General features: G+C 41.8%; 1 protein-coding gene across 1 annotated transcript in view; it reads left to right on the top strand.

Annotated features, from left to right (window-relative positions):
* Nucleotides 1–15235, top strand: part of adgrv1 (adhesion G protein-coupled receptor V1) — a 97625-nt gene that overhangs the window by 66563 nt on the left and 15827 nt on the right. The window contains exons 89-91 of the mRNA XM_079346526.1: nt 7607–7723; nt 11540–11718; nt 14632–14789. Coding sequence (XP_079202652.1) covers nt 7607–7723; nt 11540–11718; nt 14632–14789 — 454 coding nt within the window. The remainder of the gene's footprint in view (nt 1–7606; nt 7724–11539; nt 11719–14631; nt 14790–15235) is intronic.

Below are 15235 nucleotides of genomic sequence, written 5' to 3'. Positions count from 1 at the left end.
ACATGCATATGCTCAAAGTAATGAATGCACAAATATACATAAACATACGCAGATGGCTACATGTGTATGCCCACTCATATTTCCTCTCCAACTTAAACACACACACACACACACACACACACACACACACACACACATAGAAACAGAGCGTCACAAACTGAGCCTCAGCCTGCAGTTACTTTGGCCTGTAGGGGTCCCTGTAGCTCCACAGCAAGAGCCAAGTTCAACAGCAGAGCTGAATGAAGGGCTGCTCAATGACTCCCTGGAGCTCTTCTTATTATGACAAGAACTTCTGGGAGCAAACTAAATGCTCCTTTCTGATATTGAGATGGTAACAGTTTGAGTAAACTCTGCTTTCTTTCACTCTTGGATACCCTTTGGAAAGGAACTGTAAACCGCCCCCTAATCAAAGATGTTGTCAGCTGCATATTAATAATAGTAGCTTAGTGAAAAGTTGCAAGTCAGTGTACAATGAAATTTCACCTGTGGGAGTGATTGAAGTCCAAGCATTGTGCTTATGTGGTCTAATTTGGATTATGCCAGAAGGGGCCAACTTATTACACAGCACATTATAGTACAGCTGCAGCCCTGATTAAGTCTACTTTACACACTGCTGAATCAAAGCACTAAGTAAAGCCAATGTGTGCAGAAGCAGCATGAATGGAGCATTAAACTGTACCAGCCTATTCACAAATTGACCAGTGCTTAAGAGATGCATTGATTGACAATGAGAGCTGCTGCAGAGCCGAAGGGATGTCTCCTGGATCGATGCCCTGTTGGACAGCAGTAGATGATAATACTTCTTTAGTGAGTCTGTGTAGGCTTCTATATGCTTTGTGATCAATATTATTAGACCTGCTATAATCCTTCGAATGAGGACGGGATATCATACCTCCTATGTGTCTCACATGGCACGGCGAATATCATATCAGCGTTCTCGTGCATACATTAGAAAGAAATGTAACAAATTGTTAAGACGCCCCTACACCCTTTCTCTTTCCCTCTGATTCCTATTCAATTTGATTTTGGTAGGCTGTGCATCTAAGGGCTACAAATTCTATAGTTCTGTTTATTTCATCAATACTAACAGGCTGCGGAAGCCTTACAAAGTGAAGAAACTTCATAGCCTTGAAGTTAAAGTCTTTCAAAAACATGTTTAATGACGAAATTCTGCAGGAGACACTAGAGTTTATTTTTTGACGTATACACACACACACACCCTTGTCATGAATGCACTGAAGCACACAGACACACACCAGCCTGTGGGAGAGTAAAGTAGACCTGTTGAGAGCGTGAGTGTTGAGGAAGCTGACCTTGAGCAGCTGTGTTTTTTATTGGTGTGTGTGTGTGTGTGTGTGTGTGTGTGTGTGTGTGTGTGTGTGCATTTGAACCCGTGTGTGTCTGTGGGTGTCTCGTGCCTTGCAGTCCAAAGAGTCCTCTGTCTGCTCCCCAGACTGGTTCACACCAGATGTTGAGGAAGGAAACTCAAGACGTTTCTTGAAAGTAACCCTTTTGTAATTGAAAGAATCTGCTGGTTTCCAGTAGCAGACGTCTTGATGACTGAAATATGAATGGGAGGAGAGGAGGCCTGCTGAGGTAATGCTTCAGGTCCTTTAAGGCGATGGTGCTGCTGAGAACATTTATAAAAGTCAGCTTGAGCACATTCATAGGAGATGCAGAAATTACATTCAGAGAAATCTGAACACCAGATGGAAAACATCTGAATGTAAGAATGAATACTTGCATACAAAGGTTAGTTCATCACTAGTTCACAAGGTTTTTAGCTTGATTCAGCTGCTTCATACTTATGCAGACTGAACCTTATTACACCCTGTTACCTGAAACTACCAAACCTGCGGGCTCTTATTTTATTATTTATTCTGGGAACATGTCAGTTATTCCTCAGATCCACGACGATGACTCTCGATATCCTCTCTTCCCGTAGAGACTGTATTACTGTTTGGCAGCGTTTGCTCACGTAAGGCGGCATTGTTGTGGTTGTTTGAATGTGAAACAGACTAAAGAGCAGTGAGTGTTTATTTGCCAACAGCTGGCTCAGCAGGAAAGCCTCGGTCTGAGGTTCAACCCAAAACAACTGTGAACTTTACTTTTAAACCCTGACCTTTAGCAACTGGACGTGCGGCTCAAGAAAAAAAAATTAAGATAGCTGCACATCCGCACGCCACGATGGAGTGTGTCAGTGACATGTCAAGTTCCACTCAAAAAGTAGATACAGTAGCTCTGTCAGAGTGAACGTGTTCTTCAAAATGTCACCTGACATTTCACCCCATTAAGAAGTAATAGTCTTCCTCCCCTGGGATTTCCTGTTTTTATGTCTTCACATATTTTATTTCAACAACTTCTCTTGTCATGTCAGTGAATGTGAAATCACTCCTTCTTCTCCACACGCAGTGGCCCACTAACCCATCTATTAGCCATTTCCATGTGACCTGCTTCTTGCTAGTGCCTGTCCCGTGTGCTTCTGCACATAAACAACACACACACACATGAACTGGCTTGAAGCACGTGAGGGGACTAACAGTGCTTGGTCATTGTTTAAGGCTAGTAAACTGACACTGGATGGGACAGACATAATCATACCAGTAATCATGTACCTCAGTTTCAAGCAACTATTGTTCTACACTCATAAAATCATAATTGTCATGTTTAAGCTGCCCTCCAGAAGAATGGGAATTGGTCAGCTGTAAATAAGGAGAGATGGTGCAGTGACGAGTTATTTGGACACGCGATAGGCGCTTCGATGGCCCAATAAAGAAGGGCAGGGAGGATGGAATAATAAATCTCCTATTTCTCTTTCTTTTAATCGTTTGCTTAATCTCTTTCTTCACAAAGGCAGCAGAGGAAACACCCAGGGTGCAGGCTTAGGCTGGAACCAGCTAGATCAGACCGGTAGCAGTTAGAGAGAAGGGGGAGGTGAAGGAGAGGGGAGGGGGAGGAAGAGGAGGAGGGGAGATGTGATGAAGGGTGGAGCGGAGGATGGCGTTTGGGGGCAGGAGAGAGAAAGGGGATAAGGGAAGCTGCAGAAGGGGAGAGGTGGAGGTTAAGTGTTTTGGACACAGGGCTAGATGGATAGTCTGGCAGGCAGACAACTAAGGCCCCATTCCCTCAGTGATGTAATGCACCAAGCTGATGCTATTTTAAGCCACGCTGGTTCACTCAGCTTCCTGTGAGCGTCAGCACACAGAGCTATTGATCAGCAGTACAACTGAATGGAAGATGAGAGCTACACATGAGAGCTGCAGCATCAAATTAGTTTCACCAAAATGTAACCATTTGCATTGTGTGTTTTTTTTGTTTTGTTTTTTTTACATTCTCCTAATATTTTAATCGTGATGTGATTTTTTTTTTTTTTTTTTACAATATGATTCTTAATTTCTTTCACGCTAAGCACTTTTATCTTTCCAGTTTAGTTGATCTCCCTTTGTTACTCGCTCTCTGACCATGTCCTGGGTGTTTGGGACAAAGTGGGGTAATAAATCAGTAGAATTCAGGCATGATGTGTGTGAGCTTTGGTGGTTCCTGTTTTACCAGAGGACACAACCAAGCGTGCACACACACACACACACACACACACACACACACACACACACACACACACTCGTACTTATAGTCCTTCAGCACTTCCCCATTTCTTCCTTTGATAAGTCTGTAGCCTGAGGGTCTAGACCAACTGACTCCTGGTTTCTTACACAAAATAAGGGAGGACAAAGGACCAAGCAATAGATAGGGCTCTGATAAAATTCACATCCAAACCTGTCACTCACCTGCCCAGTAACCCGCCCGTGTAAGAGGTCATCCTCAGTGCTCACATGTACCCGTGTCATTTTCACAATGGACTGAACAATGGCCACAGTTGTAACAGCAGCCTCTATACATGTTTAACTAATCTCAGCTAATAGGCCACCACAAAGGCTGTATCGATATCAGTCCAAGCCCTGTTACAAACTTTCCTGCTGATTTGACATGTCCTTCAATACCCCAGAGTATGACCTTAACTCACATTTATCACAAAGGCTTGACTCAGCTTTGAAATAGGTCGGCTCTTTATTTAAGGACTTCAGCAGGATTCACACCACCAAAAAGAGAAAGGTTAAGTTTGTGTTTTGAGTTGTCCAAACGTGCCTCTCCTTCCCTGCAGGTCTCTATATAATCACTTACCTTATTGTTCCCTCACAGTTAATCAGTTCACGGAGTTAGCATGCCAGCTCTGATAACATGATGACAACTGCTAGAGAGATCAGTCTGCCCTGTCATAAAACCTGATTGAGTCGTCTTCACCCGCCTCACCCATCTGCTGTGGTGCTGTGTGTTTGGTGACATTTAACAGCCCTGGCCTGAAGACATTCAGTTTGTTTGTACAAAGTGTCATTAGCTTCAGGGATGGAGGATAACTCTCCTGTCTCTCTGTCACACCCTGTTACTCACAATAGTTTCAGAGGAGGGATGGCCTCCAGTTGAGTTTCTGTTATTGCCAGGATCAGATTACAGGGAGTTTGGATAACTACATCCTTTTTTAAATTTGGCCGCTGCCTTTTTTTTTTTGTACGTTTTTTCTACTGAAGGACACTCTGAAACATCTTTTATTCCAGCTTTCTATCAAGCTTTTATAAAGCTGTATTGAAATAGACATCCTAGTCGATCCTTGCTGTCTCTGATACACAGGATGTAAACTAATAAATGCTCTTGCGGAAGATACACTTCATGTGTTTATTTGGATGCGTGTCACTGTCCTCCCATGTCCAACTGTCTACTATGACCATCATTGTGTTTCTAAACAGACAGAACTGCGCAGCACTACACTGCTTCAGTAAATGGAAACAGCAGTGTTGTGAGTGTGTGTGTGTTTACAGAAAAAGCTGACGGCTAAGTTTGACACATTGTTTTTCTATGCCTGCGTACAAGCCTCTCCTTTAACATCAGGTCAAAGAAATCAACCAAATAGAAAAACTGTTTGCTTCATAACCTTTGTAATCTTTTAAATAGAGTTACATGGCCTGGCCTACATAACCTCTATGATAAGTGGTGTGACATATTAGCCAGGCCCTAGAGAGAAGTGACAATAGAGTATTATGTAACAGGCACAAAAGCCATAAAAGCCAAGTGATGTTCCTGTTGCCTGTCTGTGAGACCTCTTCACGACACCACTTTGAAAATACGGTGATCAGAAAAGTTCTAATCAAATACAATCTTCATACCAATGTTATCTGCTGACTCAGCCGGACTGGTTCACTATACCAGTTCACCTGGTCCCTGACCTCAGCCAGATAGCTCACAGCACTGAGGACAAAAGCACTCACACACATAATCACATCTGTAGGGGAGCAACCTGTTATAGAGTCTTTTCAAACCAGTGAAGTTACGCACACTCTTTTAAGCCCCTTGCCCTCCTTTCTCTTCAAGGCCATTTCTCACTAGCAGTTATGTCATCATTTGAACACAGGTCAGTAGTTTCAGTGGTTCAATAGTTCTCCCTGAGGCTAATGAAGTCTGTCATGGAAAAAATGTCTAGAGTGCGTTTGTGTGGGGGCATTGCTTGAAGCTGTTTCATGTAGAGGCTAATTTTCAGTATTGTCATTGAGATAAACCCACATGTTATTAACTAGGGAACAGCAAGCCATTGGATTTTTAATATCCACTAACACACCCACCACTTATACACAGCCATTCCTCTACAGTTGTTTTTGTCAGGATATAGCCATAGTATGTACAGTTCATGGACGAGGCCTGAGTGACGTCAGCCATCTGTTAAGCCTTTTGACAAACATTGTTACATCGCACCTGCCTGTCAGTCAGGACAGCAATGCACCTTCTTGTGAATAATTTGTATCCTTCAGGATTTTGCACTCCCAGCTTGGTTTCATTTTTCAACAGCGGAGGTTGTAACTAGGACAAAGCCTGTAAAATACCCTAAGTGGGTAGTCAGGCCCTTCGCTCATGCCATGTCTGACTGTGCACTATGCGTGATTTCACAAAATGAAAGCCTTCTGTGTTGAACAAACAAGCTTGTTTGGACTTCATGTTTTCTTGCACGTCTGCCGTCCTGCAGTTTATTTGAGTGTTGCCCGCATGGTGGTTTCCCCATTGTTTTGATTTTGAGAGGATGGACGGTGTGTCATACTGTGCGTCTGGCCAAATGAGGTCAACAGTCAGCAAAAAACACACAACCCTGCTGAATAATCTTTCTTCCCAAAAGCTACCTGAACAGATTTCTCACTCAGGCAGGATTCCAGGCAGTCCCAGCATGAGTTTACTTCCCATCCTTCCTGCTCACACAAAAACAGGGCTCGGATCATGGATGGGACACTGACTCACAACTATTTTTTTTTTCAATCCCCTGATTTTTTTTCCCTTAATCAACAGGGGACAGGGGAGTGGAGGTTAGTAAATCTTGGAAAACCCCAGGAATGGTTATTTAGAATTCAGGGTAGAAATTACAGATCAAAAGAAAATTTGTGGAGTCATTTAAAGTTGAAACCACTTAATATGGTTCTATATTAGAAGTTACCTCAACACCATTCAAACAAACGTAAGCCACATTTGTTTAAAAAAAGGTCATATCAGAGCTCAGCTTTCCAGTTTATCTAGTCGCTATAGAAACCATCTTTTTAGCTGAAACCATAGGGTGGTATCAACAGTATACATTAGCTTGGTTTGGAGGTCTCAGCTACTCTGTCCTCAGAAACTTGTGTTTGGCTTTGTTAAGTCAAATCAAATGATTGTAGGGTATACAGATATAATTACTGTTAAGAGACTCAGAGCTGTGGAAGCAAAATCCTTTTTAACCGAAGATCTGTCTGTCACTGTCACTCTCTTACTGCTGGGTGGAATGACTATACAGGTAATATAACTAACATGTGACACCAAGTTATCATTCTCCCCATATCTTACAGCTCGTACTCTCTTCCAGTCACCCCTCATTCTGGTCCAGGGCTGACACACTGCAGATTATGTAACAATCGGTCGACTGCACTGGCACCACACTCTGGCAGTGGCAGAGGTTAATGAAGCTCTACGATGGACAGCAGAGCAGCAGTATTTTCTGCTGCCCTCATGGGTTTTCCACACCGTCCTGCCTCCAATGTTACAAATTGAATTTGGGCCCTGATGCTTTTCCATCTGCAAAACCTTCCATCCCTTTCCTGGGCTTTCTCTTGCGCACACAAGCTGTGCTGTGATTCTGTGTTGCCTTTTCTTCCATTAGTTGTAGAAATGTTTCCCCCCCCACGTTTGTAATGAGCTTTGTGCATGTGGGTAGATACAAGATGGAGCATATTTGTCAGTGTTGTTTATGTTATTGATGCTTTTACTGTATTTGTTGCTCCCGCCTGCATAGCTTGCTGCATGCGGATTTAACAGGTCTGCTGGATAGCATGGCCCATACAATGAGGGAGGGAGGGGGGGGGGTCTGAATATCACTTTCTCTTTTAAAAACTGCAAGAAGCACAGCGCCTGTGTTTTTTTATGCAAATGTGCCAGAGAGTAATGGAAGATGTGACCTTCTCCAGGTCGCTATGATTAAAGACGAGAGACTCGTTTACACACGATGGCAACTGATTCTGAATTCTTTTTTTGTCTTTCTCCACAGATCTGTTACCTGGTGTCAGCGTTCCGTGGCCGAATGTTTTCAGAGGACAGCTGTGCTGCTTTGGCGCTTTTCTCGCACTATTTCCACCTCAGTCAGTTCTTTTGGATGCTCATACAGGTAACAATGGTGGAGAAATTATTAATTAGCTTATTCTCTTAAATATGACATCCACATCACTTTTTCTATACACTTCAGTCTTTGCACTGAAACTGGACTTCACTTCTTCAAAGTCACCTTTCCTTCTCCTGCTCATTTTCCTCATGGCTTTGCATGAACAGGGGCCCCATTCTTCCTTTTGTTCTTGACTTGAACCATGTGTTTCTTTACATAATAACTGGTGAAATTTCATTCCCCTACCACGTGGGCTTAGGCAGGTTTTGATTAAGGGGTGAGATGAAGGTACAATAATGCTGCATGACATGATCTTTGACCCAAGACTGGTACTACTTAGTAACACAGAACCACAGCAGCTCTTAGCTCCCTCCTGCTCAAACATCTGACCTCTATTTTTCTTTTCTTCTTTTCTTTTTTTTGTGACATAACTGCAAAGAACAAAGCCTGGTAAGAAAAGTCCCAAGTTCGGGCTTAACATGCGCACATGACACAGATATAAGGACTTGATTTGTACTTACAGAGTCAGACTGACGTCAAAAATGTGCCACAGATATTTTTTATCAACGCTTGACATCAAAATATGACACTTATTATCTTTGCTGTTATGATTGACAAACTACAAAAATTCCCACATACAATGCCCCTCCCCAAACAAAAAATAAAATAATAGTAATTATTAAAAAAAAGTCTGATTCAAGCTGCCAGTATAATCCAGATGTAATCCTTTAGAGAGACTAAATGACTTGTGACTCGCTGTTTCACCACAGGTTCGTAGTCACTTTGGGAAAAGTGTTTTCAGTCTCTCATGAGAGGAAACGACGCAATTGAAGGATCCTTTACTTAAGATGATCCCCCTCCTCATAATCCTGCTACTTAGAGGAAATCCTTAATCCAAATATGCATTTAATTGTTGTTGCTCATACTTACATGGTGCAGTTCATGTTCATTTGTGACATGACAGCTAACCACCTCTTGTTAAAAGGTGGCGGCTGACAGCTGTAATGAAAGCTCAGGCCAAAATAATATTTCACATCTTCAGGTTAGAATACCATTTATTTAGGTCATAACTCATTCTCTATCTAAAGTGATGGTCTGTGTGCAACCATGAATCTGATAACAATCTGTGTTGGGAAGCCTTGGTTTTAAAAGAGGTCCACCATAAAACATGAGACAGAGAAGCATGTTATCCAGAGAAGACCTGTCCTCAAATGACCCTGTCGTTGTCCCCCTCTCGTGTCACTGGCCATTGCTTTGTTTTCATCATCCCAGTCTTTTACAACTTGTGACGTTTGTAAGTGAACGTAATCATTGTTTATGTACTAGATGAAATCTCTGCAGGAACACTATTGATGGATTAGAGGATTAGCCGTTTCAATAAGCTAATAAAGAGTTAGCACAATAAGGTTACACTGTGACCAGGCTGTGCTGAATGTGTTCTGTAATTTGGTATCAGATTTAGTAGACGACCTCTGAGATATCTTATGGGACAAAAGGTCAGGTCAGAGGCTTTCATGTTGTTTACAAAGTGTGAAGAATTTAGATTCAAGAATTGGCGGCGGTTTAGATTTGTTTGTAAAAAGATGTTCAGGCACATATGGTAGTAGTTAGTGCAATAGTAGAGCTGAGATTATCTAGAAAAGGAAACACAAACTTTTATTTATTTATTCAATCAATCAAATACTTGCAGGGACTTTTCTTAGATTGCCCTTGCTCTTCAACACCCCTGCCAAGAAAAGTGTTATGCATTTCTTTATTGTCAGCACCCATTTTAGATGACAATGAATATTACGCTGCCACTGGCTCGTTGAACTGAAACCCTTCTGTTCCCACCGCAGTCTCCTTATCGACTCCAGTAATGTCTCACCGCTCATTCCCCCCCGCCCCCCCCTATCAGGTAGCTGCTTTTAACTAGAGTGGCTGATATGAGGAGGCGCCAGAAAGCTCAGACCATGAAGACAACTTCAAATCAATAACTGCAGTGTGTGTGTGTGGGGGGGGGGGGGTATGCCTGTTTGTGAGTGTGTGCACATCCACTATTTGGTCAGGGGAATATGCCCTGATATAATGCCAGAAAAAGCCAATAATTTAATCATTTTCCAGTCCTGTTTTTTTGTTCTTCTCTCACTGCAGTGGCTCTTAGAAGCAACCTCAGCTCACTGAGGAACAGCATAATGTTACATAACAATACAGTGCAGCTCGTTTATCAGGAAAAGACCTGCCAAACCCTCAGCGCTGCTCTGCAGTATCTTTCAACTGGGTTTCACTGTGCTTGTTGTCAAAGCAAACAACTACCCAGGGTGCCAATTTTACAGATTTAGGGTTAGACACTACCTGTCAGTGTTTTGCCTTCAGACTAATCCGAACACTTTTGGCCATTATTAAGTGCTTGATCTTAAGTGCAAGGCATATGTTTATTTATTTGCACATTTGCAATCCCTTTTGTACCTTATATGTGCTAATATTCTTAAAGTTGGACCAACACACTTATGAGGAAAAAGAAGTGCTCAAGTGCATTTGACTATTTGCCCAATGTTGGCACTGGGCAGAATGATAACTGTGTTTAGTGGAAAATAAAAATAACATGTGCACTATGTTATATGTTACTTGGTACCAGGTGAATGAAATGGCTTGTATGTTTGACTTAAGGGGCTTACCTTCACATACATTTCTGAAGATTTCTCACAAATGACTCAAATCAAACAGAAAGTGGATTATCCAGACTTGGCAGGAGTTTGTGTGTTAAAAGGTGCATTGTTGTTGAATTGTATTACTCGTAACAACCACTGACTGCCCATCCCCCAGTGTATCATCTTTAAACTCCTCATCCTCACCTACAAAGCCCTACACAACATGGCTTCCCCCTGCCTGCCTGAGCTCCTCCAACGGCACATTCCCACCTGCACTCTCAGGTCTTTTGATCCCTCCTGCAGGACAAACTATCAATCCTGGAGGGGGTTAGGGCCTTCTCCATTGCTGCTCCCACCCTCTGGAACTCATTCCCAAAAGACATTCGAGACTCCCCCACACTCACCTCCTGTCTTGGTCGTTTATTTGTTTTTTGGTTGTTTTTACTTGTTAAAGCATCTTTGAGTATCTAGAAAAGCCCTATATTAGACCAATTTATTATTAGTGATGTCATGTTCCTTTTTAATGATGAATAATTGTAATGCATATGGTTGGAATCAGTTCATTGAATCAACAGTCAGGGTGAGGGGTGAAACTAACAGAAGCAACAGCACAGCAAAAAGGTTACCCATAATCCATTTACTGTACGGCTCCATCATAACCACAGCCAAGATAAGAACAGCTCTCTAATCTAACTGACAACGGGCTTTTGTCTCAGTGCGTTGTGCTGCCAAGTTGTTACACAACATACAGTATGTGTGTCTGTGTGTTACTGTTCATTCTGGGGCTGTGTGTCCCTGTAGTGTTTGTTGCATCCCTGGTTATACAATGTGGTTATGGGGGAGACAGAGGTCAGCATCCCTTCACCTTCTGTCAGTTGCATCACAATGTGGGACAAGACACTGTGTCTGTGCTGCAACCTACAGATGTTCTTAAAAGCTGCTTATGCAACAATACAAGGCTCAGTTTATCAGACGGATGACACTGCTGGATTACGAAGCAAACATTGTGAATGTGATTAAAGTGGAGATGTAGAAATGTCCTCCTGAGGTTAACGAATGAAAAAAATTTCTCTTATCTCCCAACAGATGTGGGAAAGAAATATTGGAGAGGAGAAATATTGTGGTGCATGAAGGTGCTGCTTGTGTTTTTTGTTTACAAGATGTTGTTTTTTTTGTCAAACGTTGTCCCCAGGCGGTGAACTTCTGGCAAGTGCTGGTGATGAATGACGAGCACACAGAGCGCAGATACCTGCTCTACTTCCTGTTGGGATGGGGACTTCCTGCTCTCGTCATCATCGTGCTGGTCGTCGTCCTGCTTGGCGGCTTTGGATGGACAATACATGCTGTATATGGGCTGGTGCAAGGAGATGTGTGAGTGAACAGAGCAAAACACAAACACTCGTTACAACTTATTTCAGAAAGGAGGAATAAACACAAACACTGAGTCAGTCCTGGTGACTTCAGTTTCCATTTTTAAGGCTTAGGTAAATTCCACTTTGGGCTGGAGTAGAGAAAAACAGAAATCACCTGAGCTGATGACATCATGTGAGCAGGCAGCTCGCCCAATCAACTGAATGAGTAAATGAATCTCTCTCTTAGAGGTGGAGGAAGAGGAAGGGAAACACCTTAAATAACCCACATAATGAATGTCTTTGTACGTGTGTGTGTGTGTGTGCGTGTGCGTGTGTGTGTGTGTGTGTGTGTGTGTGTGTGTGTGTTTGATAGTAATCATCTATGGTTAGAGCACCTATAACTTTAAATATAACAAATGAGTTCACCCTGTTAAATCTCTTGCCAGGTATGTCTATATAAAGCCTATTCATATACTACAGTGTGTGTGTGTGGGTGGGTGTGTACGTGTATGTGTATGTGTGTGAGTGTAAGAGAGGGCTGCATTTCCCAGTGTTAGCTTTTTTTAACATTGAAATGTGTGCGCTTGAGCGTGTGTCTCGTGTGTCTGATCAAGTGAGTGTGAAAAAGAGGAAAAAAACACTGATGAAGTTCGAACCCTTAAATAATGTTTAAAATTAGCCGTCAGTTTTAGGTGTGGCTGTTATTCTTGGCATTGATTGTGTGTGTTCTTGTTTCTGTGGGTGAGGGTGAGTGTGTCAGACAGCGAGGCTATGGAGAGCCGAGGATACAGAGGAGTATTCAGTCTCTTGGGAAGCCTACCTTCCTTTTTGAGGGAATGTGGCAGCATTACAATCCCCCTCCTCTCTCTCTCTCACTCTCTCTCTCACTCACTCACTCACTCACTCTCTCTCCTCCTGAGTGTACATACATCCTCGTCTTGTTTTCTTTAGCAGTATCAGCTCCACCCTGTCTGCATGCAAACAGGTGTTGCGCTCACAGCTTGTGTCAGAGACACATTTCAGGCATATAAAATCTGCTCAAGATGTATTGTGCTTGATTTTAATGTAGACTCCATTTTTAGAGCTCATCACTGATCTGTGCCACAAGAAATGTTCATCTTTTCTCTAAACATTGATATCGCTTCCATTAAAGAGACATGTCTTTACATCAGAGTGTATATTAAACAGAAACGAAGAACATAACAGCAAGAGACAACGAAATAACTTGAGAAAAGATGTTAAAAAGTAAAAGGCTTGGAGTATATCATTGATTGATAAGTTTTACTTTAAGGTTAGCTAAAGCAGTGTGTGTCATAATCATGATGTCAATAAAAAAAATAATTGTACATCACATACTCTAAGTTTAACATGAAAAACATAACTCATTTGTATTCAGGCTATAAAGTAGCTCATCTAGTTTCCTGAGTCCTGAAGAGTGATTTCATTTAATTCACTTTTACATAAGTTGTCCTTTTAAACAAGATGCTGTAAGTGAGTTGTTACCTTGTAATGTAATGTTTGTAAAGGTCCCGGCAAAATTTCTCCCATAAAAGGCATCGCTCAATGTAATACTTATTCACGTTAGTTTATATGGAATGGGCCCAAAGGAAATATCTTCATTCACTGCACTTCACTGTCCAGTGAGACTTGCAGTGCAGTGGGATCTCATCCTCTCACAAGGTCACAGAAGAACAAATATCCATATTCCAGCGTGTTTACAATCTCATAGTCTAGCTGTTTTGCAGGCACAGGGTGATGCAATGCTTTATTTGGCATACCTCACCTTATATTATGTCTAGCACAGCTCAAATTATTTCTCCAAGATTACTGAAGCCTGCAGTGACATCTGATGTGGGCTGTATGCTCCCACCATACCATGGGCCGAGCTGCTTTTGTTTTGTGGGAAGGACAAAGTCACATGAGTGTTTTGATTGTTGTTTGGCGGTAACAGTTTATATGAGGATGATGTTTTTTTTCCCAGAGGAAAGTGTTTTGCAAAGTTTTCTTTAAATAAAATATAAACACGTCTGTTTGGAGAGAAGCTGGGAAAGGACTCCTGATATTTTCAAGTAAAACAAAAGAGTCAAGTCATAAAACCAGTATAAGCCACATTTGCAAAATAGATGGAAAATCATTTGAAAAAGAACACCAAACAAAAAGCTATAAAGGAGAATTCCAATTCTTTGAATAGCAATTCCCAATACTGTAGTCTGACATTTTCTTATTCATATGGCTGAGTTTAGGTTTGTCCCTTAGACATTCAAAAAGCTCTCCTTCAGATCGTTTTAGTAGATTAACTTCTCTCTGTATGTATTTCCTTTTCGGAGCAGGAGACACATGTGCCATGTTGTTTGTTCTTTGAAATGTTCTTTGCAGCTTATAATTAAAAAAAAAAAAAAAAACACTATTAAGCGTCTTTAGCCTAAGATGTTGTCGTGCTGTCGCTGCACAGTGACCCGGTTGTTCAGAAGGTTTAAGAGCAAACCCTTCTTTGCTATTGAAGGCAAAAGCTGCTGTTGAACAAGAATGCTCTGAGTCCTGGGCTCAGAAGTCTCACCTGCCTGATCCTGTTTATGAAAGTGGAGGAAACAAAGTCTTAGCTTGAGTGAAATTAGATTGTTATAATCATGTTATATGTTTGTTGTTAAGAGCCTTTCTTTGTGCTTGATAAACCCGTTACTAGTGGTATAACATTACTTTTCTCTGTCTGTCCTCCATGCATGTTTTGAATGATTATGTTTTGCCTTTATTGGACAGTAAACTGCGAAGAGAGACTGGGGAATGACATACAGCATATGAGCCAAAAGTCGGACTCAAACTGAGGCTGCCCACTTGGAGGACTAAAGGGAACGGCCTGACTGCTAGGCCATCTCATTTTGAGTCTTTACTTGAAAAAAACCAATCACTCTCATTCTTCCTGCGCCTCCTCTAGATGCTTCATCCCAAACATCTACGCAGCTCTGTGCACGGCGGTGCTGGTACCTCTCATCTGTCTGGTCGCAGTGCTGGTTGTGTTCATCCACGCCTACCAGGTAACGCAGCAGTGGAAGGCCTACGATGATATTTACCGTGGACGAACCAACAGTGCAGGTACGGTTATAAAAAAAAATCTGTGAATACGTAAACAAGTACTAAAACTCTGTTGTTTGTTTGTTTTTTGCTTGAAGAGGAAGAAATAGAAATGCAAATTAAAAAATAGTTGCGTTTGATAATGTGTTTAGCCACAAAATCTCTCTGTCTGCAGCCATCAAACAAATACCACAAAAACAAGTAACCTGTTAAGAGACAGCCTGAAGAGCTAGACTGCATACGCCCCTATTTTTGGATTAAGAGTTTCAGCCCCTATTTTGTGCATTTTACAGTCTCTGTCTCTGTCTGCTGGGTGTGAACCCAACACAATCATAATACAGAAATGAAAAGCTGGCAATACCTGCTTTTTCTCAGTGATACAATGCTCACATCAAAGATTGTATTCATCCAATGTACTTTTAGTAATTTAGATAATGATGTGATTTTTAGAGTCAAGTGCAGTTTAA

The sequence above is a fragment of the Symphodus melops genome, assembly GCF_947650265.1.
Source record: "Symphodus melops genome assembly, chromosome: 1".
NCBI classification, from domain to species: Eukaryota; Metazoa; Chordata; class Actinopteri; order Labriformes; family Labridae; genus Symphodus; species Symphodus melops.
The sequence above is the reverse complement of the archived record's forward strand: the minus strand, read 5'-3'. Positions and strand labels throughout refer to the sequence as shown.